The sequence below is a fragment of the Galeopterus variegatus genome, unplaced genomic scaffold, assembly GCF_000696425.1.
Source record: "Galeopterus variegatus unplaced genomic scaffold, G_variegatus-3.0.2 Scaffold2069, whole genome shotgun sequence".
NCBI classification, from domain to species: Eukaryota; Metazoa; Chordata; class Mammalia; order Dermoptera; family Cynocephalidae; genus Galeopterus; species Galeopterus variegatus.
The window spans coordinates 239,877-265,792 of NW_007728180.1; the positions used below are offsets into that span (position 1 = coordinate 239,877).

Below are 25,916 nucleotides of genomic sequence, written 5' to 3' on the forward strand. Positions count from 1 at the left end.
CTTGAGTTGCCAAGGTGAAACCCATTGTGCCAATAAATATCAAAACGCCCTTCAGTCCTTTGATCGGTGAATTCTATACCTAAATAAAACAATTATTGCTTTCATAAACTGTCTCTATTTGCTACTGACAGTAAGAAAACTGAAACAGTATGTCCTGCAATAGCCTTTAAATAACCAAGGAGAGAGATCAAAATAAAAATAAATCTTGACCAGATTTATAGGTACACCTTGATTAGTTCTCGTTTTTTCCTTCAAATAAGCAATACCTGAAAAAAATGAAAAGGGAATGTTAAGCCCAGATATCATGTAATAGATGGGTTTTCTCTGCCATAGAGTATGGTATAATGCCGAAAAAATAATGTTGGCCCATCATTCGTGACGCTTACTAGCAAAGTAGCGCAGAGAGAAAGAAAAAGAGGATTTTTCAGGAGGCTGAATGGTACCATCACTTGGATTTGAACAAATTATCATTTACTTGACTTACTTCTTGAAGTTTTGTTATGGCACTGTGTTTTCTCCAACACAACTGTTTTTTTGTTTGTTTGTTTCAACTGGTAGCAGTTTTTTGATTCAAAAATTCTAAGTTATGAGTAAATATGGAATATTTTTTTCTTTTGTACTTAAAAATGCAGTGAAATATTGCATTACATCCTGCATAGAAATGCACAATTATGTTTGGCCATCTCCTTGGCTCAAAACTTGTTTTCTAAGCCTGAAGAGAATGATACTGTCTTAAATGTGTCTTTATGGATGGAGAGGGATTTCAGTCCCATGCAGTATGTCAGAGATCAAACGTAGGTCTTGCAGATATGATTGTGATGTTGGCTGATGAGAAGGCGTATCTTATAAAAATTTTTATACACAGTGGGATACAACTGGAATTATTTACCCGCTGCTCCCCTTTCTCACTCTCCCCAGGACTCAGATATCTTCTCAAAGTAATATGCCTCAATTAGTAGAAATGCCAGTCAATAAAACTAAAGCAAAGGATTAACATTTTTTTAAAGTAAGTTTCATTTTTCAATAAAACACCTTTTTAATGAAAACCTCTTCATTTTGCTCAGCAACACTTTATCTATGATGGATTTGACTAGCTGAATAAAAATACACAGTTAAAGGAAAGATAGTTTCCATCAAAGCTGTTGAAATCTGATTTCATTTCGGATTCTAGAACTAATGTGGTTTTTTGTTTAAATAGATTTTCTCTGTCAATTTCCAGACCTGCTGTGCCATCAGCCTTTATGGACTGCTGTGGTCAACACGGGGGTTGTAGCGGCAAATTTTATTATGGACTGGTAATTGAATTGAACAGGTTTACATTTGAATAGATTTACTTCATCATGATCTCTGACATACTGCATGGGACTGAAATCCCTCTCCATCCATAAAGATACATTCAAGACGGTATCATTCTCTTCAGGCTTAGAAAACAAGTCTTGAGCCAAGGAGATGGCCAAACATAATTGTGCATTTATATGCAGGACATAATGCAATATTTCACTGCATTTTTAAGTACAAAAGAAAAAAAATTCCATATTTACTCATAACCATCGCATCCTTTCTATTTTTTTTGGGGGGATGGAGGGTCGGCGCTTACAGAACTGACATTTTGCCTTCAAAGTGAGCATAAGAATGTAAAGGAAAATAAATTATTATTTGAGTATATCAGCAACAGCAGCAATTCCCTTGAAAACAGATCCTCTAAAGGCTTGATAACAGCAACTGAAGAGGTGTGAATTATAGATAAGCTCTGTCCCATTTACTTTCACCAACAGTGTTTAATTAAACACAGTTCACACCTCTTCATTTACTCTTACCCCCTTCAGGATTGCGCCTGCTCAAAACCACAATGGGAACAACTATTTAAGGGAAAATATATTTTCTTCCTCCTTAAACCTAGAAGGGCGAATAGTTGAGTGCATTACAGCAGTAAAATCAAACTAATCAAAAACTTCTGTCTTCCTGGAAATGGAGGTGTGACTCCATGTACTTTAGTTTTTGAAAATAAAATCTATATCTAAGACACAACCATACAAAGGTTTCATTGATACATTACTTTTACAGCATTTTCAAAAAATTAATTTGCTTTTCAAAACTGTTTCCTTAACTTTCAAGGGTATGAAACCACATTTAATTGTGCCTCTGTGAATGAGCATAGATTTAGTTTGAGTCTCCACAGCCAAACTAAGTAGCAATATAAGTATAACTAAGACCAAAAATTGATTGTCAATCACTTATCATTACATTTGGAAATATGGTAATTTTTTTTTTGTTTGCTTGTTTTGTTTTTGTTTTTTTGTTACTCTGCTATAGGGTTTTAAGGCAATGGACAAGATAAATTTTTCCACCTCAAAATTGTAAGCTGTCACTATTGTACTTACTAAAAGGAAAACTGTCGTGTGGGTCGGGTGGTTGTTTTGGGGTTTTCATTTATTTTTGTGTTTTTCTTTATCAAAATTGTCTTTTTGGCAATTTCATATGTTTTCTCTAGCAAGAGCAACCAGGTCTGTCTTTTTCACTGTTGAACCACTGGAGCCTGGAACAGTGCCTGGCAAACGGGAGGACCTTAATAAATATTCAGCAAGTTTTACATTATAAATTTAAAAATTTACATTATAAAGGTAAAATTTGTTAACTGTGAAAAATCCTAACAGTGCCAAAGGCTACACAATAGAAGGTATTCCACATCCTCATTTTTATTCACCGACGTAACATCTTCTCCATGCACGCACCGTCACAGTGTATCTACTTTCTACCATTTCTTTTTTGGATGCGTGTGTGTGTGTGTGTAAATGTGTGTGTAAAATCATCCTACTAGACAACTTGTTTTTCATTTTATTTTTTTTTCATTTATTTTTTTATGTGGCCACGTATTTTGGTCATCTCTTCCTAAGGCTTTAATTGTAAAGTTATACACTTGTTTGTTTATAGCTCTTTTTGAAGGGAAGAGGAAAGTTGAAGACTTGAAGAAGAATTTGAGAGGCTCTTCTTTTGTTCTTAGCAGACAAGTAAGAGGCAGAGAAATACAAGGTAAATTCCATGTACTCAAATATAATCTGATCCTCTCATCTTTCTGTAACATTGTTCACAGTAAAAATCTTAGAGTAAGAACAACCCAGGAAAAGATATGAGATACAGTAATACCACACTCAACTGAAGCTCTAGTTCATTCTTGGTGAATTAACCCTCAGGTCTATGTGGATTTAGAAATTCAAAGTAGGGGATCTCCAGTAACAACAAAATACTCAAATTAATGGGGCAAACCCCAGGAATAAAGCATATTTCTATGATGCAACAGAAGCTATAGATTTAAATATTTAATCAACTGAATTTTCTTTCAAACTTTGATTACCATGCTTTTGCTTTGTTACTTTATAAAATTATCATATTTATTTTAAACTCTAATTTATTCTCTGAAGAGGACACAGAAAAATCTAAATGTAGTATGTAAAATGCACATCTACAAAAACACACACATGTACAGACACACATAAGAAAACAAAAACTAAATGGTAGGCCTCCCAAAGAAAAGAATAATTTTTCTCTATCTCCAAGCTGAAACGTTTGTTTCACTGGACATGCTGAAATATACAAATATTTCAGGACCTCTGACACGTGTGGAATAGTGGAGTGGTGTCTAGAATTGATGGGCTCAGTTCCAGACTCCACCAGTTATTAACTGTGTGAACTCAGGCAATTTGTTTAGCACAGAATATGTGTTTACTGTTATTTCTTTGCATCTGTGGTTGTTTTCCCCGACTGAAAGCAAATGGAAGGCAATTTTAATATCATATTGCAAGCTTTATAGTAGAAAATAAGTCCAAAAGACAAGGTTGGAAAATAATAAAAGAGTACTCTAAACTGATGATTAATTAAAATAAAATCTCACTGTGAACCTAGTAATGAGAAGAAAAGTAAAAAGACAATAGCAGCCTCTTCGTTTGTCTTCATCCTTCGCCTTCTGCAAATTGTAAAGATGAAATGACCAGAACTGCGGAGCATACCTGGTGGGTTTAGCTGCACATCAGATGTGTCCTACCTTGTCTCTTCCTGTTGATGTCAAGCGGTCAGCCACAAGGTATCAGAAAGTTCAGGAGTAAAGAAGTATTCTGACTTCAGATTCAGGGAACTTACTGTTTTCTGGTTTCTCTAAAGTTAGTGTAATTCTCGGTACCTCTGCACCCCCCCTCAAACCTACAGCACAGGGACTCGAGCAAAGTGCCTTACCTTCTTTCAGCATGCCCACTTTTAAACACTTCATGAAGCGGCAAGCCTGGCAAGATTTACGTCTGCGCTTTGTGATTTCACATTCATTCGTGGCAGGGCAGCTATATTCTATATTACCTAAAACACAGAGTTTGAAGAAAAGAAGCTGTTAGACTTGCAAGACCCAGGAAATATCAGCATCCCAAAAGCAATGCCATATGTGTGACTCCTACTCCCCTCGCTCCCAAAAGATGCCACGTGAGATTCATGACGAATGTCAGAAATATCTTGAAGCTGGATGCTGTGCTAAAACCAAATGAAGACACATTGAACACCAGGAAAACATATTCCTATGGTAAAGCTCGTCAAATGACTAAGTTTAAAAGTAACCTTTTATGAACATAATCTACTTTGAAATTTCATTTGGGATCCTAAGATTCTGGAAGACTGTTACTTCGCATGGGTGAACTAAGATGCAAGTAACAGTCTTACAGAATCTTAGGTCATCATCATCATCACCATCATCATCATGATGTTTGTTACACTATTTGCATAATTAATTCCAAATACTCAGGCTCCAGGATGATGTTATAAATAAGAATAAACTGCTATGAAATTATATTTTTAATATCAGACTTCACATCATTTATGGTAGTACCTACATATTTGAAATAAGTATGTAACCAGATGAATATCCAAATTTAACTTTGAATATTTTCAATTAGTCCTGATGCCCATGTGTGGGATGTGCTCTGGGGCTGCCTACAGCTTGTAAAGGAGCTGCCTTTAAAATAAAGCCTTTCTCTCCTATCAGCTCTGTCACATAGTGCTTGAAGGTCTTTCGTTACTTCCTAACCCTTTCCCCCTGTGATTAAGTGCATTAGTATCTTAATGAAAATGCATTCTGTTTATTGCCCTCTTGGGAAGGGGGAGGTCATCACACCAAATGCATAAATTGTCATCAGAGACGGTCCGAGCATAATTGCAATTTTGAAGCTCCATGTTTGCAATATTCAGGGTCCGTCCAAGTCCCCTGAAACATGCGCAGATTCTAGTAATTAGCATAGAGTCTGCCTGGGACCACAGCATTGATGAAATATTTCAGAGTTAATCACACTTTGTAAACACTGATTTATATTGACTACTTTTCTCCAGACTGATGTCTCCTCATTAAATATCACATTAGTGAATTGAGGGACTATACAAAGACTCAACTACTCAGCAACTGCTAATTCAACAGGAAGTAATACCTAACCACTTATAACTACTGAAAATTGGTTAAGTATGCATGACATTAAAAAAAATTGTACATTATAACTTGAGATAAGCCTGTTAAAATTGTTTGACTAAATTAGAATTCTAATGCAGGGCATTTATAATAATACAAGCAACTGCTTTTTAATATGAGGTTAAATAATAAGAGTAATATTAATTTCATCAACAGAAGCAAACACCATCACCTTCCTCAGAGATGTTCCTGAGACTACCCTCAAAGAAAACCAAGGACAAAGGCAGGAACCAGACTGGCTGTGGCTGAGAACAAAAGGATTCAGAAACTGAACTTAGGATGAACCACTCTTCACTGCAGAGTTTCTTTAACCATTCCTGAAAATGTCTTTTGCTTCAATAGCATGTGGCTAGTAATTTTCTAAGGGTTAATTAGTTATTCCACTACCAGACCCCTCCTCTCTATATGGCTCTTCATATACTTATTTAGAAAGAAACCCAGGCCTTTGCTGTCTTAGGAAGGAATGAACGATAACTGGTTAGAAGGATCAGAAAGAAAAAAAGTTTTCCAAACAGCACTTCTTTCCTTTTTTGTGCCTGAAAAGTCAGTATGAAGTAATATTTTGCCTGTATCAAGGCATGAACACCAGCCCCACTGTAGCTTTAACGCAGTGCTGGAAATGTCTACTGGAATGACCCACCACCACAAGCAAATATAATCATCTTTCTTTTCAGAATAGTTCCTCTTCCCCTTTGAAAACTGTATCTCCATCCTTCACGTCCACACTCCTCTGAAAGGAACATAAACCAGGCATGTGCCAGCCACACTTGGACTGTGGCAGGTATCTCCTCACTGGGTGCTTTGCCCCCATGTGGTCCTACCCTAATCAATGCTGCACACAACCATCACATTCTTCTCCTGCGACTGCTTTGATCATGCCATTACCCTAATTAAAAAAAAATCAATAAATTCCTATGGTGCACTGAATTAAATACAAAATTTTAGATTAGCAAACAAGGTCCTCTCCCAATCTAACTCTCATCTACTTTTCCAGCAATATTACAATTATTACCTTACATGAACTTTCTGAGGCACCCAATTTGATTTATTCATTTTTTGCTCAGTGTCCTTCAGACCTCCCCCTGAGAATGATCTATTTTTGCCAGTCTTTTCTCCTTAAAGTTATTTCCAAAGCTCAATGCTCAACTCCAATTCCATTTAAATCTTTCGTGGAAACTCCTCAGACCATCCCAGCAGAAAATCATTTCTTGGTTCTCCTATCTTTTTGGGTATTCTAGTCATATACAGACAGGCCATATTTTGTTATATTTTTTCATATACGTATTATCCATAGATGGTAAGGTACTGGAGGACAAGGGCTATTTCTTATGCAGAATAAAAATCTTCCAACAAAAGGTAGCATATAAGTAAAATAATATACTTATAATAGCTTTTACTATTTTCTTGTTATCACAAGAAACTATGGTGCTGTAATGCAGTAGTATCCATAGAATCAAATGAGCTGGATGTCCATTAGGAAGAAGTATTAAGAACACTAGGAAAATCATACCACAAATAATCAAAAAAAGTAGAAGGAAATCTCGTTAATTTTTGAAAACCTTGAAAAGTGGAGAAACACCCCCAAATACCAAAGCTTCTGGGAAGTAAAGTATGAAAAGAAAAAACTCTGAAAGAGGCTTTAAAGGAAATAAAAGTACATTCTGACATGAATAGGATAAAAATAAAAGAAAAATAACATACGAAAATAATGATAGATGGTACTAAAAGAGTTATGAAATTTTTATCTTCTTATAATAGTTATTATTATTGACAAAATAGGCTCTCTCAGAATTGAAGCCAAATTAGAGAAAATATTTAGGAGTGATTTAATAACAGTAGCTAAATCTATGAATGACTCTTCTACTAATAACTGTGTAAAGATTTTTGGTCTTCAAAAAACAGAAGGGAATTTGTGAAATTGCCACATGAGATGTCTAGAATACATAAAAAGAAGTACACTGGTTTCCTTTCTAACCATTACATTCCATAATTCTTCAATGACAAAGAGAAAGGTAAAGGCAGGGAAATTTTTAAAAGAGCCTTCAAATGAATTTTTGAGGGGGGATTTCTGCCTTAGTCTCTGCTGAGTCCTCAGTGCTTATCAAAGAGCCTGGAATTTTATATCACGGCTGGGGTGGGAGGTGGTTTCTGGTCTTGAGAAGTCCATAGTCGCAGAGGAAACAAGACATGTCAACAGACAGCAATGAGCTTAGTGTGTCACGTGACAGTTCTGGGTGCAGGACCCGCACGCACACACATGCAATCTCACCAACACAGATGGCATGGTGAGGAAAGTCAGCAGGTTCTTCACACAGGAGCAAATGCTTGAACTACGCTATGAAAAAGGAATAAATGACGACGGTGGGCTAAAGGAATCTTCCCCAAAATATAGGAAGCGCAACAACATTTTTGTAAAAAATTTCACCGTGGATGGATGGAAAACATAGTGGTCACAAGTGTTTTCACAAGTGATGTGTTTTCAGCTTAAGTGTACAGAAGTTGTTTACAATACAACAGGCATACTTCACAAATGTTCTATTTCAATAAAGTTGTCTCGACATGTATGGATGATAACCTTGATTGCACTAAGTAACTGGATTATATCTTGAAAAACAAATCAGCATCATTCTAAATAACTTATTTGCTGGAGGAAAACCTCTCTAATTTCCAAGCCCTCCCATTGAGTTACTTAGTTCATTTTTGTTGGCTATGATCACCCACCCCACAAAGTCTTTGATCCACGCTAGAGACTACAGAGATTCTGCCCTTGAAAAACCTTTCCTAGTGTTTTTCTATTCAAGAAAGAAAGCATTTTATCCTAAAAAATGTGCTGCCCCAAGCACCTCGGTAACAATGTTACATCTATGTTGGTAATGATTCAAAGACATTATTCCCAGTAGACCACATGATCTCTATGAGGCACTTGTTTTCCTTCGATTCACTAAAAGTGGAAACTAGACAAAAACATTTCCAATAGCAACTGTGGACACCTGGAATGTTAATAGTGGACAATCATCCAGGAGGATGCAGAAGTTACTTGTCACAGCATAGGATTCTCATTTCAGACATGGAGTTTTCCTGGATTATAGCTTGCTATTTTCTGGGACAGATTTGTTAGATGGCACCAGGGACTGAATTGGGCAGCTACTGATGACACAATTGGAATTTTCCCAATTTTGTCGATAGCTACGGAAGTGCACTATGCTGCAGAGGGAACCAGATCAACATGGAAGCTCTGGATTTTTTAAACCAGGCTGACAAGAATGATACAGCCATTTATAATATCTCCTGGCGGCTTTTCAGAAAGTCCTGGGCTCTGATTACTTATTTCAGAGTCTTTTGTACAATTAGTTTGCAGGCAATATAATTTTCTCACTTACTGCTTAATAGAATCTTGCAGCTAGCTGGCGGACAGAATAACAGGGTTCATGTAAAACTCCAGCCTGGAGTGCCAGTGGATAATTTGTATATTCCTTTCAGTCACTTAATGGACTTTTACAGTTTGGCAGTGAAAGGGCTGAATGATGTAAATTAGCATGGCATCTCAAAATAAAAATATATGTCAAATCTTTACTTCCGATTCACATCACTCCCACACAGTAATGATGCATTTGTATTTATGTAGCTCCTCAGAGTTGCCCTCTTTTTCATATATACGGACATCATAATTGTAAAGCCAATTCAGAAGCATCTGTATATTTCCTCCAATTGTTTTAATTTTATTAACAGAACCAAATGTCGTGAGACAACCCACAGGGCACTTCAAGTGGGGTTTATCCAATTGTTTTTCGACATTAAATTATTTTAAAATAATGGGAGTTGCCTTAATACACAATTACAGAGCATTGAAAATATGCAGGCAATATTCTGTAGCATTTTTGTTTTAAATGCCCTAAAGCATTAAAAAGAAAGAAAGAAAACCCTCTCTTCATTGGTAGTTAAGGTGCTTCCATTTTTACAGCAATACAACTTCCCTTTATTTCTTTTTTTTTTCTTGGTTTTAATGCTCCTTTGCTTCTAACTACTCTGCTTATTCCACCTGAAATAGGAAACAATACTACCTATAGCTGAGATTCTATAATTTGGAATAATAATTTATTATATATCTGCAACTAAAAAAAGTCATAATTACATCCATGCACATGTAAGTTAAGGGGGCTAATTTTTTTCGAAATTAAACTTCAAAATAAGTTACATATGGATACTATACCCGTTCCCAAGGGATTGTGACAAACTCTTTTTTAAAAATTGACACATTGTAATTATACAAGCTTACAGGGTACATCTGATGTTTTGATATATATATGTTGTATAATTATTGGGTTAAGGTAGTTAATGTATCAATCGCCTCATGCATTTATGATTTCTTTGTGGCAAAAACATTCAAAAGCCTCTCCTCTAGCTGTTATGTAATATACAAAACTTAACTGTTAACCATAGTCATCCTAGTGTGCCATAAGGAACATCAGAACTTATTCCTCCTATCTAATTAAATGAAAAACACATTTTGATTTTTCCTTTAGAACTGCCACTAGAGTCACTTTACAGGCTCTAAAGTGGGTGGGGGTTGTGTTACATCTGATTTTCACCCAAAACATTTACTGCCCTCTTCATCATGACATAATACCAAATGATCTTTGTCCATTATTAAATTTTAAATCTACACTCAAAGGTCAAAGATCTGCCATCACTGAATCAATTTCAAGAATCTGCCTCAGGCTCTAAAAAAGGATCCCCCAAAATACTACATGAAATGGCAGGATCAGACTACTAAAGGGACCCCAGACCACCTGTCAAGTGTAGGCTGTGGCATACTGAGGTGGGAAGAGAGGAGTGTCACACCAGGTTAACAGTTACAGCTGGCTCTTATTAAAGAGATTTCATACATAGGATTATGCCAAAGTCTCATGTTCTTTGCATCTGTACTGTCCCCCTCTGCCCACTAAAAAATGATGTGGGAGACAGATGGGTATAGAAAAGATCTTTCGATATTTGATTCTCTAACATTCTGTAGGATTCAATTCTGATCAGTGCCAGGCACTCTTCAATGAATGTTACATACATGAACTCCCATTTTGCAGATGAGAGATTGCGGCAGAGAGAAAAGGTAACATAGCCAGAATCACACAGCCAGCAAGTGCCAGAGGCAGGACTTGAACCCAGGCAGTCTGGAGCCAAAGTCTGTGCTCTGAGGACTAGCCTGTTAGCTCAAATGGGTAGAGTGTGTATTATAACACCAAGATCAAGAGTTTGGATCCCATACCAACCAGCTGCCTAAACAAACAAAAACAAAGTTTGTACTCAAATAAAAGGCAATGCTGCCTTACTCTAATCTTTTAAAAGTAATTAATTGAATGTTGTTTAGAATAGAAATAAAAATGAGAATCCTCACTTCTGAAAGGGCACTTTGTGTAGCTGCTGCTGTTGCTATTGTGGCTGGTGGGAAAGGAAATTCTGATGCCTGACATAGGATCCTGGGAGTGATGGGATAGGGATGGATCTTGGCATTGTCTTCTGCTGCTGTCAGACTTCTGGTGCAAGGGCAGCTGTGGGATAGGATAGGGTTGCTTTTAAAGATGGAATCTCTCAACACCTCAAAAAGAAATCCCTCAACTTGCCTCTGTACCACTATGGTTTGTGGCCAGTTTAATTCCACAGAAACCAAACACAGCATGTCACCAAAGCAACAGGTGTCAGGCTGTACACAATGCATTTTAACGATCCCAAAATAATACTATTGTTCATGATATAAAAAAAAGAACAATCCATAATCATGAGGGTGTGTTCTGAAATGCATTTAGAAGGGAATGATAAGTATATGACAAAAATGCACTCATTGATGAAAATGATGAAGAATATAAATCTCTTTCATCCAAGGTATGCAGGAATTCAGTCTTTTTAGCTTTCGGGTGGTATCTTCTTGGGAAAGACAACTAACTCTTCTGTAGCATAGAATGCATACCCTATGTGATATGTACACTTACTTCACCTTACTTTTTAAGCTCCTACAGTGCAGGGATCATGTCACAGAAGTCCTCATAAAAGAGCTCAAAGGTGACTACTGCCACAAGAAAAGCAGAATATCTGAGCTAACCATAACCTCCAAATTTGCTGTGCCCAGTATCCAAAATCAATTTTTACATGTTCTTTCTCCACCTACAAATTTTAAACAACTTTGCTATGAGTCTGCCTATCTCTCATTAAAAACATACAGCTAAAGAAAAAGATTTGTTAACAAAATACTCTTGGTAAAAGAAAGAAATGCCAGTGAAGTCTAATGCATCCACTATCTTTGGACAGAAAAAGTTTCAACATGTATATTTTGCAGTGACAGTTACGAATTGGTCCAGTAAGTCCATATGACAAGTGTGGAGGCATTTGGATCATACCCTATGTGACATCTTGTGATTTTCCTTGTACCTTAAACAGGTAAAAGCAAGCATAACCTTTCCTAATACTGTCCTTAAGTGTTTCCACTCTCAAATGCTATCAGTGTGCCCAGAACTTTTCAGAAAAAGAGACATTGATATTAGTCTTCTTTTAAGATCAAGTTCACATATTTAACAACTATCTGTGACATCTGAAATTAATACTGATTTGGGGAACTCCTTCTTGACCTAAGTGTTAGTAATTGATCTGTATGTAAACTGTAGGAGGCAGTATAACATATCAATTATGACCCAACTGTGCAGTCAAATTGGGCTCAAGTCCTGCCTGGTTCTACCATTTTCTATGTGACTTTGGGAAAGCAAAACATTTGAAGTTACTTTCTTGGTCAATGAAATGGGATGGGTAATAATAGTTGATACATTATTAGGCTGCTGTTGAAATTAAGTAATATTTAAGGTTCTCAGCAGAGTGCCTGACATAGAGTAAGAGCATTGATTATTAACAGTAATTGTAAAATTTTAACTATACTCAGGGAAGGGATTTGGGACGCAGGAGAAAGAGGGACTCAGCAAGTGCCCAGGCGCTGGTTCTCGGCACGGGAGTGAGGAAATGCTAGGCGGAGAATTTCTTCAGGTCTTGTGCTGCTTGGCCAAAAGGTACTTCATCAGAAGCACAAGCAAACAAGCAAAGCAAAAGATCACCACATGGACCTCATCGTGAAAGAAGGTGGAACATTCAAAAAGAGTCATTACCCCAAGGGTCAGGGAAGTCAGACAGGGATGCAAGCTGGGTTTGGAATAAAGCAAAGCCCAGAGTTGAGCAATGACAGCTCCCCACGTGTGCAGAGTTTGTGCCTCAAGGTTTTCCTCTCTGATACAACATCTGTACACCTGAGCTGTTGCTACAATAGCGACTGCAGAAAAGTGCCTGGCATTTCCCCAGGGAGGAAGAGTAAGAAAGGGGAGCACAGAGGAAAACGAGCAAGGGAGAGTGAAGGTTGGAGGCTTCCTGTCTGATGACAGTCCAGGGGAGGGGGACACAGACGCCTCCTTGTCATGGAATATTTGTTTAATTGTCTCCTTGTCAGAGAAGAGCAGAGGTCCGGTTTTCAAGCTTTCTCTTAAAGGCCCAAATAGTAAATATTTCGCCTCCTTGTCATGGAATATTTGTTTAATTGTCTCCTTATCAGAGAAGAGCAGAGGTCCGGTTTTCAAGCTTTCTCTTAAAGGCCCAAATAGTAAATATTTTTGTTTTTGCAGATCTGTCTCTGTTGTGACTCCTCAACTCTGCTGTCACAGCACAAAAGCAGCCACAGACAATACAAGAATGGGTATGGCTGTGTTCCAATAAAACTTTATTTAACAAAGTGGATTTGGCCCCCGGGGCCTTGGTTTAGCAATCTCATGTCTAAACCATATGTACAAAAGGCTGCAATGACAAAAATATTTTATAATCTATTACTCATTGTTTACTTTCTTGCTCACGATCCTGTAAGGTAGCTTCCCACAAGTCAGGTACAGAAATTTAAAAAGAAATCTGTGTAAATGGTATGGCTGTGTTCCAATAAAACTTTATTTAACAAAGTGGATTTGGCCCCCGGGGCCTTGGTTTAGCAATCTCAGGTCTAAACCATATGTACAAAAGGCTGCAATGACAAAAATATTTTATAATCTATTACTCATTGTTTACTTTCTTGCTCATGATCCTGTAAGGTAGCTTCCCACAAGTCAGGTACAGAAATTTAAAAAGAAATCTGTGTAAATTGATAATATCTGAGAAGAACAAATGGAAGTAGTTAGAAGGCTTTCGCTTGTACAGTCTACAAAAGTTGGAGTTGTTTTCCACACATAACACAGCCTCAAGAATCTGGGGGACAGAGACGGTGTTCCAGAAGCAAGAAGATACCTTGGAAGTAGAAAGATGCTTTGGGGCCGGCCCGGTGGTGCACTGGATAGTGCGCCGCTTGGGAAGAGCGGCGGCGCTCCCGCCCGAGGGTTTGGATCCCAGGAGCAACACCGAGGGTTGCAATCCCGTTGCCGGTCCCCGGTCCGGTACAGGGGCAACACTGAGGGTTGCGATCCGTTGCCGGACACAGAAAAAGACAAAAGACAAAAAAAAAAAAAAAGAAAGATGCTTTGGAGGAAAAGGGAAAAAAAAAATGGTGCACTCAAGGACAAAACATTGGGCTAGATTCATTCCTTTGAGGATTCCTGTCCTGTGCTTACCTCTGATCTCCTTCAAAATGGAAACTACGTAAACAGCATGCTCTGAAAAAACGAATATCAGAATGCAGATTGGGATATGCTTTCAGATTTGTGCTAAAGATACATTCTGGTTTTAAGCTCTAAATTCTAAATTAATCAAGATTTCCTTGTACTAAATTATCTTTCTGGTATTCTCAGAGATATCCTTAGAAAAATGTACAAAAATATGGTTATTTCTTTAAGTTTATTCAAAACAAGATAAAACCAGATTTAATTCCAAAGACTATAACACATTTTTAAAAATGAGGACTAAAAAAAAAATGGTTTTTTCTCCTTATTACTAGTATTCATCATTAAGGGAAAAAAAGGAATCTTCTTAGAAAAGTATACAAAAATATGGTTATTTCTTTAAGTTTATTCAAAACAAGATAAAACCAGATTTAATTCCAAAGACTATAACACATTTTTTAAAATGAGGACTAAAAAAAAATGGTTTTTTCTCCTTATTACTAGTATTCATCATTAAGGGAAAAAAAGGAATCAATCCTGAGCTGCCCTCTGTTGTGATCACAAAGTTTATGCAAATGGACATCATCCTCACATCAAAACAGGAGGAGAAAATAAGCCTCTTTGCTCCTGAAATCAAGAATTGAAGAGGAAGTGTTATCAGTGGCGGGTGTGGAGATACACTCTTATGATCATTCTAAGACTATCAACCAAAAACTATTTGGAGAAATGAGTGTCAGCAGACAAAAATCCAGGAAAATGAGACAGACACCTGATATTGTAATACTGAAGAGTTGAACTCTCAAGCTCCACATTTAAGAATTTTCTGAAAATGAATTACAAAACATTAGGCATGTATAAAATTTAGTTCTGACAGTCTCTTTCCTAAAAATCTTTAATATTATCTAATAATAACTTTTAGAATATTATTAATTCCCCATTTTTATTTTATTTTAACAACTTAATGGAAAATTTTGTTCATGGGCTAAAATCTCTCAAGAAAAATATAGTTTAAAATTATTCAATGCTTTACGAGCTTCTAAAATATACATGTATAACAAGGGGGTTAAGAGCACAGCTCTGAGTTCATATTGTCTAGGACCCAACTGCTGTTTGGGCAATTACTTCTTTTTGCCTCAAGTTCCAAATCCATAAAATAATATATAATAATAGTAGTACCTACTTCATTAGGGTGATGGAAAAATTAAATAAGATAATTAACATAAAGCACTTAGAACAATGGGTGGCACACTGTAAAAACGAATACATTCATTGCTATTATCACAAATCAACAAATTCTTCCTCTATTACTGGCAAAAAAGCATTGTGTTGAATTCAAGAGGTTGAAAACTATGTACATTGTCCAATTCCACATCTATAAAAAAATACAATACTCATAGTAGTACCTACTTCATTAGGATAATGAAAAAATAAGATAATTAATGTAAAGCCTAAGGAGATAAAAGGTTAGAATTTCAAATTTAGGGAATATCTGAAACCCCTCAGAAATATTTAAATACCTAAATCACACCCATTAGGATGGTCATTATTTTTTAAAAAAGAAAGAAAGAAAATAAGTGATGAGAAGGATGTAGAGAAATTAGAACCCTTGTTCTCTGTTGCTGGGAATGTACAATGATGTAAAATGGTACACCCGCTATGGAAAACAGTATGGCAGTTCCTCAAAAAGTTAAAAATAGAGTTATCACATGATTTAGCAATCCCACTTCTTGGAATATGTCCAAAAGAATTGAAAATAGGATCTCGAACAGATATTTGCACACCCATGTCCATTTTGGCATTATTTACAGTAGACAAGAGGAGAAAGCAACCTATATGTCCATAGACAGATGAATGGATGAAGAAAATGTGCTATATATGTTGTCGTTGTTATAATTATTATTATTATTATCATTAATATTCAGTCTTAAAAAAGAAATCCTGTCATACACAACAATGTAGATATACCCTGAGGACATCATGCTAAGTGAAATCAGCCAGTCACAAAAAGACAAATACTGCATGATTCTACTTATATGAGGCATCTAGAGTAGTCAAATTCATAGACACAGAAAGTAGGAGAGTGGTTGCTAGGGGCTGGGGGTGGAGGGAATAGAGGTGTTGTTGTTTAATGAGTACAGGGCTTTGTTTTGCAAGATGAAAAAGTTCTGGTGAGCTGTTGCACAACGTGCATGTAGGTAACACTAATGTACTGCACACTTAAAAATGATTAAGATGGTAAATTTTATGTTATGTGTTTTTTACTACAATGAAAATTTTCTTAAAGTTTAAATGTAATTTCTTTTAAATATAATCTTGTATTTACTTTTAGTATACACACAAATACCTTACCAACATCTTTTACCTAATTTCGCTTTTTCGTGAAACTTTAAAAATTGTATAAATGAGCTCCAATGACTAGGCTTCAACATTGCTGAAATCCCATTATTAGCAACTTTAAAAGACAGTGAATTAATGCAGCTTATAATGTAAGTGAATTAAGGCACTTTATAACTTCTAAGATATTATCTAAGGTTACCAAGTACTATATCAGAAAAATGAATAACTGCCCTGGCTTTACCAAGCAAAGAAAAAACTGTGACCCATGCCATTGAACCCCACCCTGCCATACCCACAGTCTACCCCAGAGTCTTGCAGCTTGACTGTTAACAAGAACCCACATTCCCTTTCCTCTGGATTTAGCAAACCATATCGAGTCACATGAACTCCTAAAACTAATTACCACAAAAAGTGACCCACATCTGTGGGAACTTCTGACAACAGAATTTCCATCCCTCATTTTTGTTTTCTTTCCTTTCTTTAGGGTGAACATTCTATAATCTACTGGATTTAGCCATAACCAATTTTGAGTTTCTGAAAGATTTGTTTTATTATATAATTATTTTAACATATGTATAAAAACATGTAGTTTGAAAAATATAAAGCACCACTATATTTATATAAATATAAAGTACTGTTTTGCACTCAAGCGTTTAATATGTTGCTCTGTAGACTGGGCTATTCTAACAAGGTCTGAAAGAAACTGGCTTATTTGTCAAGACTTGGTTCTGGGTTAAGGGAGAGCAGGAAAGAGTGAAGGAAAGATTGGAATGTTCAGAGAGGCTCAATGCCTTTGTCTGGGAGTTTAACTTGTAATCAAAGAAAAGCCACCAACACCTTCATCAAAACAGTCATCAGATAATACTGATTAAGGATGGCACATCCTCAGGGGAAAGTCCAGTGATCCACAGGCAAAGTATCAGCCGCACCCCACTTCCTAAGAAGTCCCAGCCCAAATGTTAAATTCCACCTTGCGAAAAGGCAGGCAAGCCAATGGTATTTTTATGAGGATGAATTGGGATTGATCTCAAACACATAACATGAATGTCAAACATGAACACATTAACATGAACGTCAGCTCTTTCTCAGCACTTGTTTTCTGTGTCCTTCTCAACAGTTACTTACTGGGAAAGCTCCTGGACTTTATGGGTTGTAGGTTGGGGCAGGGTAAGGAAAGAGAATTACCCACAAAATCCTAGGAAGAAATGGGAATGCAAGGGCTTCCCTTCCGTAAGAGAAGGACTGAATCAGGAACAGGTACATCTGAGCAGCCAGCTGGGTCAGGTTAGGGGATCTTACCACCCTGGACGCAGAGAGGCCTGCAGGGCTCAGGCTAGCTCCACCCACAGTGCACACTTGAGGAGCAGCTTTCCTTCCACGCAGTACCGCTGAGGACACTGGCCGAGTGAGCTATGTGGAATCAATTTTACTTTCTGAATGCAGAGGTGTTTATTAAAGAAAAAGTTTACAAAAATAACTTGGACGCAGAGAGGCCTGCAGGGCTCAGGCTAGCTCCACCCACAGTGCACACTTGAGGAGCAGCTTTCCTTCCACACAGTACCGCTGAGGACACTGGCCGAGTGAGCTATGCGGAATCAATTTTACTTTCTGAATGCAGAGGTGTTTATTAAAGAAAAAGTTTACAAAAATAAATAAGCTCTGATTAACTATGCATATGTAAAGATAACTTATTCCAGAAAAACATCCTTTTTTCTTGGATTTTGTAATGTAGGCCATATGACAGTATATCAATGGAGATATATTAGAAGTTCAGTTAAAGTATAAAGATAGAACTAAGTTAAGAAATTATGAAAAAGCTTGTCTTTTTATTAAATGTAACTATCATAAGTTATTGATATTGCTACTATAAAATGTCTTTTTGAAAATAAATAGAAATAAATGTACAGTATCTGCAGGGGATACATTTCAAAACCCCCAGAGGATGCCTGAAACCGCAAACAGTACCAAACCCTATACTCTCTATATACGATGTTTTTTTCTATACATAAAAACTTATGATAAAGTTTAATTTATAAATTAGGCACAGCGAGAGATTAACAACAGTAACTAATAATAAGATAGAACTATTACAATAATATATTTTAATAAAAGTTATGTGAATGTGATCTCTCTCTCTCTCGAAATATCTTAATATTTTTGGACCACAATTGACCACAGGTAACTGAAACTTCAGAAGTGAACCCATGAGAAAGGGGGAACTAGTGGAATGTAATATTAACAGAGGAACATAAAATACATACTATCACTTCTTCCCCACCTCTGCGAAATATCACAGACAGTAAGAGAGAGGGCCACCCATTCTGCAAATACATTGCTGGGAAAGTGAATTTTGTTTGCCTAATTTGACAGTGATCTGTACTTGGGCATTTTAACATGGCATTAAAAGTGTCACTGCAAATTCATTTCCTCTCTGAATTCCATTAGCATATACCCCTTACATGCGATGGGTTCTCACCCAGTGTCATCCAACCGGAAAATACACCCTGTGAGTCAAAAGTTAAAATGATGTGCCGATTTTAAGTTACTTCCAAAATACAGTAACATAATACTATGAGTTTAATAAACATATAAATGACACCAGAGACTCTGCTGTCTGAAAATTTGAGTTTCTAACATACAAAAAACAAAAATATAGTAAGGGTCATTAAATTTTCTTCTATTTTCCTTTCCTCGATCAAAGATCAACCATGCAATTTAATCTCTGAAAATAATCACCGTGATTTTATACAACCCCAAGATCCAACTTTTTTTTTTATCAGCCACTCTGTTATTTTATCTTAATTTACATTAATTTTGTTTTCCAATTAGCCAATACACGCACACATACATATACATATATGTATATATACATACACAAATGTATATGTCATAGTGCTCATAGATGTGTAGTTTAAAAAGGCTTAAAATATGCAGAGAAAAGAGACTAGAAAACTCGGATCCTTGAAAATTTAAAAATTATATAAAAACAGAGATAACAGACTTTATCATCATCATGACAGACAGAGAACTTGGTTTCAGTTGAAATAAGTGATGTATATGAGAAGCTGCCTGGGAAATCCTCTGGACTAAAACTTATTAATCAATGTTGCCTACAAGGAAAATAAAGAGAGGGTGTTTTGGTTTAGAAGTTACCCAAATCCAGCCTTGGGCTTGTTTTTGTATGAACCCAAGTACTGAGTGGTTTTTAGATTTTTAAAAGCTTAAAAAACAAAACAAAACAAAGAGCATGGGAGAGAGAAGGCATGTGGCACACAGATTCTAATATATTTAAACTGTCTAATTTACTTTCTGGCCTTTTATTAGAAAAAGTCAGCAGACCAGTAGCTTTTCAACAACCTTAGAAAGGATGACAATTTAGGTCAATTCTTGAAAGTCAGAACAAACCACAGAAAAGACATCACTACTCATTTATCCCAAGTGGTTCCACTAAGTCAAAGCCAAGAGAAATGAAATTGTAAGTTATGCTGTTTTTAGGACATCCATCCACGTAATGTATCTTCACCAGCACAGAAAGTCTGCAATACTAACTCTAACTATTAAAATAGACACTGAAGCTAACTACTAAAATAGCAAAAGTAGAATAATATTTGTCATTTATAATTTAGCATCATTAATGCACTTAAAAAAATCAGTCAAAATTGGCATCAAATGCAAGAAAAAGTAAAAAACTGAATTAAATTTAAAACAAAATTAAGTTCTGAGTTAAAGCAAGTGAATTATAGCCATTTCTTTTGAAAACATTACTTCTATATTTAACATTGCACTCAAGCTGATAATCACTGAGATTCATCAAATCAATTTAGACATTTCCATATTATTTGGATTTTAATTTTAGTTCTAACATATTAGAGTGTTAAAGCTGCTATTTACTATAAATTGGAGTAATTACTTTCTCTAAACATTATTTAAGTAGAAATTATTTTATTATTTTCCTCTGGACAGTTCATATGATGCACAGACACTCTGTAAGTTCTTATTTCCTCCACAGCTGCAAATATTCTATTCTAAGACTGAAATAGCAAATGACAGCAAAGCAACTGTGATACAAGAAAGATCCTCTAGGACTGCACTGCCTGCTTCAGGAAGGAGTCAGACAATTCATAATGTGGAAAAGAAGATAGAAGCACTAGATTCAAGGGCTATATGCCCATAGGCCTTTAGCATATGGCTTGCAGGCAAATGACTAATTTTGAATGCCCCATCAATGTCACTTTTAGACCAAGATTAAGAAAAGCCTCTGCCTGAGGGCCCTGGGCTTTAGGAGGCATCCATAGTACAAGGAGCTCATTAAAGGTGCTAATGGGACAAGCCCAGCTGGAGCCATCCCCTGTGTACCCCATGATCTTGAGAACCTATACCTTCGAATTCCCGGCTAAATCACCACAAGCTCATTCCAGGGCCTGGGAGGGCCTCTCTCCTGGGTCCATCTGCTGCAAACCGGACTGAACTGAATGTGTGCATATTATGGGATCCGTGCATGGTCAAGGGACAACTGTTTGGAAGGCGCTGCTAGGCCTTGGACACATGGGCAGGGGTGTCCACACTATGTGCAAGACAAAATTGGGAGGTTTAGGAGACGAAAGGAAAGAGGGTGGGCTGCAGGCTAAGCTCTTCTTGTACTGTGCATGGTCAAGGGACAACTGTTTGGAAGGTGCTGCTGGGCCTTGGACACATGGGCAGGGGTGTCCACACTATGTGCAAGACAAGATTGGGAGGTTTAGGAGACGAAAGGAAAGAGGGTGGGCTGCAGGCTAAGCTCTTCTTGTACTGTCTCCTTCTGACATAAAACTCCTAGGAGTCTATGACTGAAAAATGAAAAGCTGGCCTCCCAGGCAATGATTAACAGTACAAGTGCTTCAAAGGTTCATGGAAAAATAGAATTAAAAGATTATACAAATCTTTCCATGAACTTTTTGAAGACCCCTTGTATATTTGGTCAAATAAGAAACTAGAACATGTTTTACTCAGCTGTTTATCTTGATTTATAAGTTTTATATATTTATACTCATGTATGGTATGTGGGTATTCAGCATCCTCCTGTCCCAGGTCCCACAGTGTTCAGAGTGGACTTAGTTCTCCTAACATCATTCCCACATCTCACGCTGCAGACATTTTACTTCTTTGGCTCCTTAATCCCACATATGAAGCTTAACTGTAAATCTGATGTTTTATGCAAGTTCCAAGATTCAGCCTCCCTTTTTGATTTACACAGTTTCCCATCTATATTCACAGTGGGAAAAAAGTTAATTGATCACCATAAAACTAAATGAAACCAAACAAATTCCCAGGCAGTCCATTTCAATGCCTCCCAGCATAAAAGGGCACCACTGGTGAGAAATGGCTATACAGAGAAATAATTTATTATCACAGCTAGAGGGTGGGTAACTGTGTGGAAGGTAAAATACAGTAACCTAGAAGGCAAGGTCAGCATCAAAGACAACTCTTTGTGCTAGAATATTTGAACCATCCAGACCTTGAGCATCCCAGTCATATTCCTAGTATCAACCAAAGTTAATAATTTATTGAACACTTACTATGAGTCAGGCACTTGGACATACATTCTCTAATCTAATCCTCATCACCTGGGAAATAGAGGCACAGAGAGGTTAAGGTCCCATGGCTGGTAAATGGCCAAGATTTGTGCCTGGTTATATGAATCTAAACCCATGCTATAACAACTAGATCTTAAAAATCCCATAGTCCGAGATATATCATTTCCTCTTTCTAGATGTGGCATAAGAATGCCTTATCTCCAGCACTAGAGCGAGCAGTTGGAATGGCTATGTTCCCTACACAATGAAAAAAAATATGAAAATTATTTTTCTTATTCTTATATAGAAATAAAAACTTCAGCGGGTTAGTGTATTGTACATTGAATAATGAAACATGTATTGGTCTTTTTGGGATATAAAGATGTTTCCTTCTCCTGCCTCCTTAACAAGAGTCCAGGGAAAACTCTAAAGAGGAAGTTCTAACAACAACAACAACAACAAAAATCTCCATTCATTTGTGTATTGAGGCCAGAACTGGAATTGGAAGAAAAAAAAATCAGAATAATGATATTACATCCTAAAAAAATTAATATGCTTAGAAAATGACAATGAAATCATTGGTGCCATTGTAAACCCTCCGGATGATAGGACAGAGCTGTCAAAGTCCTTTAAAAAAGTATTTTGGTCATCAAAACAAAACAAAACAAAGTAACCTTGACTTCTACCTAAGTGCTGACCTAACTGAATAGTTTTTCAATGATAACTTGGAAACAGTCAATAAATAAAATATGCCTTTCTGGTTGACTTTCACTGAAATCTATGATTAATTATCTTTCACAATGAAATACCACATTCAGCTCTGAAAAGAACAATTCTCATTACTTTGCTCAGGATATGCTCTAGATATATGTTCTTTTGGCTCCAAGTTTAAGAAATATTTTGCCTGACTTTTTAAACTTGTATTTATTATACACCTGATAACCAATCCTAAAAAGAAATTATTATAATAAGAAATAAAGATTCTAAAGAGGCAATATTCTGCACGAATGTGTCTTGGATGCACACATCCCTTAGTCAAGTCAATGAGAGCAGAACCAGACCCTGGTGAGGCAGAAGTCACACTTACATAATGTCCTGGCCATTTGGGTCCTGAGGCAGTACAAAGACTGGTTCTCAAGGGGAGTTACATAATCTCTTCTCATTCCCTGGAGACCTTTAAGGGAGGGAGCGACTAGTATCTGTCAGGGGTAGTTTGGCTGCAATGCTGCCTGCAGAAGTGAGAATGGAGTCTATGGCCCCCTTCGGCATGGGAATAAAAGTCTGTGGTGATACGTAATGTTCAGGCTACTTTCAATATCTTTGGCGTTCAATCGCTATCACTATTTGGCCACAGAAAGGAGGGGCTGTTCCAATCTTCCTTACAATTACCGCCCTAATTATTACATTATACTTTCATAATTTAATCCCTTTATTTGCCTCACTGCCTTTTTAGAGCTAAGTGAGCACCACAGTGTGACGCCTGATGATGTAGCTAGCAGGGTAGCCTTATTGAATGTTGCCCAGCCGCCAGCTACAAGCACAGCCAGGTGGGCAAGTCCAGAGTGCTAATCCGGACAGTGACATCTCTGTCTCCTGCTCCAAATCCTTGAAACTTGCTCTCTCCAATATGGAGTAAAACTGAGCACTATACATCAATGCCAAGAATCACCCTGTGCTTTGCTCTGTTAAGCTTTTGGTAGCATTTTAGCATCCTGAAGAATAATCATGCATAGAATTCCAATTGTTCTATTCCAGTTATTGCTCAGTAAATAACTATTGCATAGCTATTAATATCTAAGCTATATGATTAAAAAAAAAAAACTGTCAGGGCATTTTTTTTTTCACCTAGTTGCTCTATCTTTACAAAAAGTATTGAAGACCAAGCAGTTTAATCCAATATCTAAGCTATATGATTAAAAAAAAACTGTCAGGGCATTTTTTTTTCACCTAGTTGCTCTATCTTTACAAAAAGTATTGAAGACCAAGCAGTTTAATCCCACCATCCTGAAAATCTGGTATTCCCTCAAGGCAGGAGACATTTGTAGGGGGAATTTGCCTCCATCCACAACCTTTGGGAGCAAAACTTGAATAAAATGTTGATGAGATGAAACACTAGTCCGCAAGCTGCGTGACTCAGTAGGTTCTCAGTAAATATCAGTTGAGTAAATGGGAGTGGTTTTCACAAAGAGAACCTCTTGCTTATATCAACATACAAAGTGCTTGTTAATTTATCCCAAAATATTTGCTTATCTTTGTGTAGTTAGACCCAGAGCTGTGTAAACTGAATAAACAAAATCAAATTACTAACAGTTTAAATTTTATATACTCTGTAACCATAAGGATTATAATACTCTTGAACAATGGTAGGTAACAACCCAAAGATTTGAGGTGTGTTTTCATTCTCAAGTTTTGGAATGTTAGTAAAGAGNTATATCTAAGCTATATGATTAAAAAAAAAAAACTGTCAGGGCATTTTTTTTTTCACCTAGTTGCTCTATCTTTACAAAAAGTATTGAAGACCAAGCAGTTTAATCCCACCATCCTGAAAATCTGGTATTCCCTCAAGGCAGGAGACATTTGTAGGGGGAATTTGCCTCCATCCACAACCTTTGGGAGCAAAACTTGAATAAAATGTTGATGAGATGAAACACTAGTCCGCAAGCTGCGTGACTCAGTAGGTTCTCAGTAAATATCAGTTGAGTAAATGGGAGTGGTTTTCACAAAGAGAACCTCTTGCTTATATCAACATACAAAGTGCTTGTTAATTTATCCCAAAATATTTGCTTATCTTTGTGTAGTTAGACCCAGAGCTGTGTAAACTGAGTTAACAAAATCAAATTACTAACAGTTTAAATTTTATATACTCTGTAACCATAAGGATTATAATACTCTTGAACAATGGTAGGTAACAACCCAAAGATTTGAGGTGTGTTTTCATTCTCAAGTTTTGGAATGTTAGTAAAGAGAATAAGGAGATTTTTCAGGTGCCCAAAAGTGATACAAAGCCTTGTGTTTTTAGCTTTCTTGTTTTACGTGTGATTACATCTCATTTTATCCTTAAGCATTCCAAAAGTAGGTATTAATGCTTTCGATTCATAGATGAAGATAAGTAAATAAAGATCCAGTGGATGAGGGATTTTTGTGGAAAACTACCAATGAAATCTGGCAACAATGAGTCAGAAAACATGAAGACACAGTCACTCAAAGTGCAGGGAACTCACACACATTCCACACTCACCTGGCCTTGTGTTCTGCAGTTAAAACTACGAAAGGCTATGGAAAGGTTGGGCTGAAATATCCACTCTGTTATGTGAGAGCTGTGTCTGGAGAAACTGTGCACTTTAAGTAAACTCTCCAACTGTTCTTATCTGCCACAGATGGAGGAAGCTATGTAACAGACAACACAAGAGCAAGGCAGGATGGTACAGCCTATTCCACTAAGGACAGTCACTAAAATCTTCAGTGCAACTGATCGAGAGCTGCACTAACTGCTCTTAAAAGAGAAGGCTGGAGACTACTCCATGAGCACATAAAGGGTTTCAGAATCACCTGTTGTTAAAATATTTAAAAAGATTAGAGTTCAACAAACATTACCTCTTTTGCACTTTAAAAATCGGCACATCACAAAGTTATTAAGGGTCCAAATAAACTGATTTCAGTTATGTTCAACAAGCAACCATTAGGTGACAATAGTCAGTTGTTAGTGGTAAATCAACAGGGAATTGGCTGGCTGGTTGGCTCAGTTGGTTAGAGCATGATGCTGATAACACCAAAGTACAGGGTTCAATCCCTGTATCCCTGTACAGGCCAGCTGCCAAAAGTAAATAAATAAATAAATACATTGGAATAGTTCCCAAACTTGAGTGAGGGTCAGAATCACCTGCAGGGCTTAGTAAAACACAGATTGCTAGGTCCACCCCCAGAGATTCT

General features: G+C 36.8%; 1 protein-coding gene across 3 annotated transcripts in view; it reads right to left on the reverse strand.

The window, feature by feature from the left end:
* Nucleotides 1-25,916, reverse strand: part of ESRRG (estrogen-related receptor gamma) — a 238,845-nt gene that overhangs the window by 166,888 nt on the left and 46,041 nt on the right. For all 3 annotated transcript variants that reach the window (XM_008580346.1, XM_008580345.1, XM_008580347.1), the window contains one exon: nucleotides 4,228-4,344. In XM_008580346.1, the coding sequence (XP_008578568.1) occupies nucleotides 4,228-4,344 (117 nt within the window). The remainder of the gene's footprint in view (nucleotides 1-4,227; nucleotides 4,345-25,916) is intronic.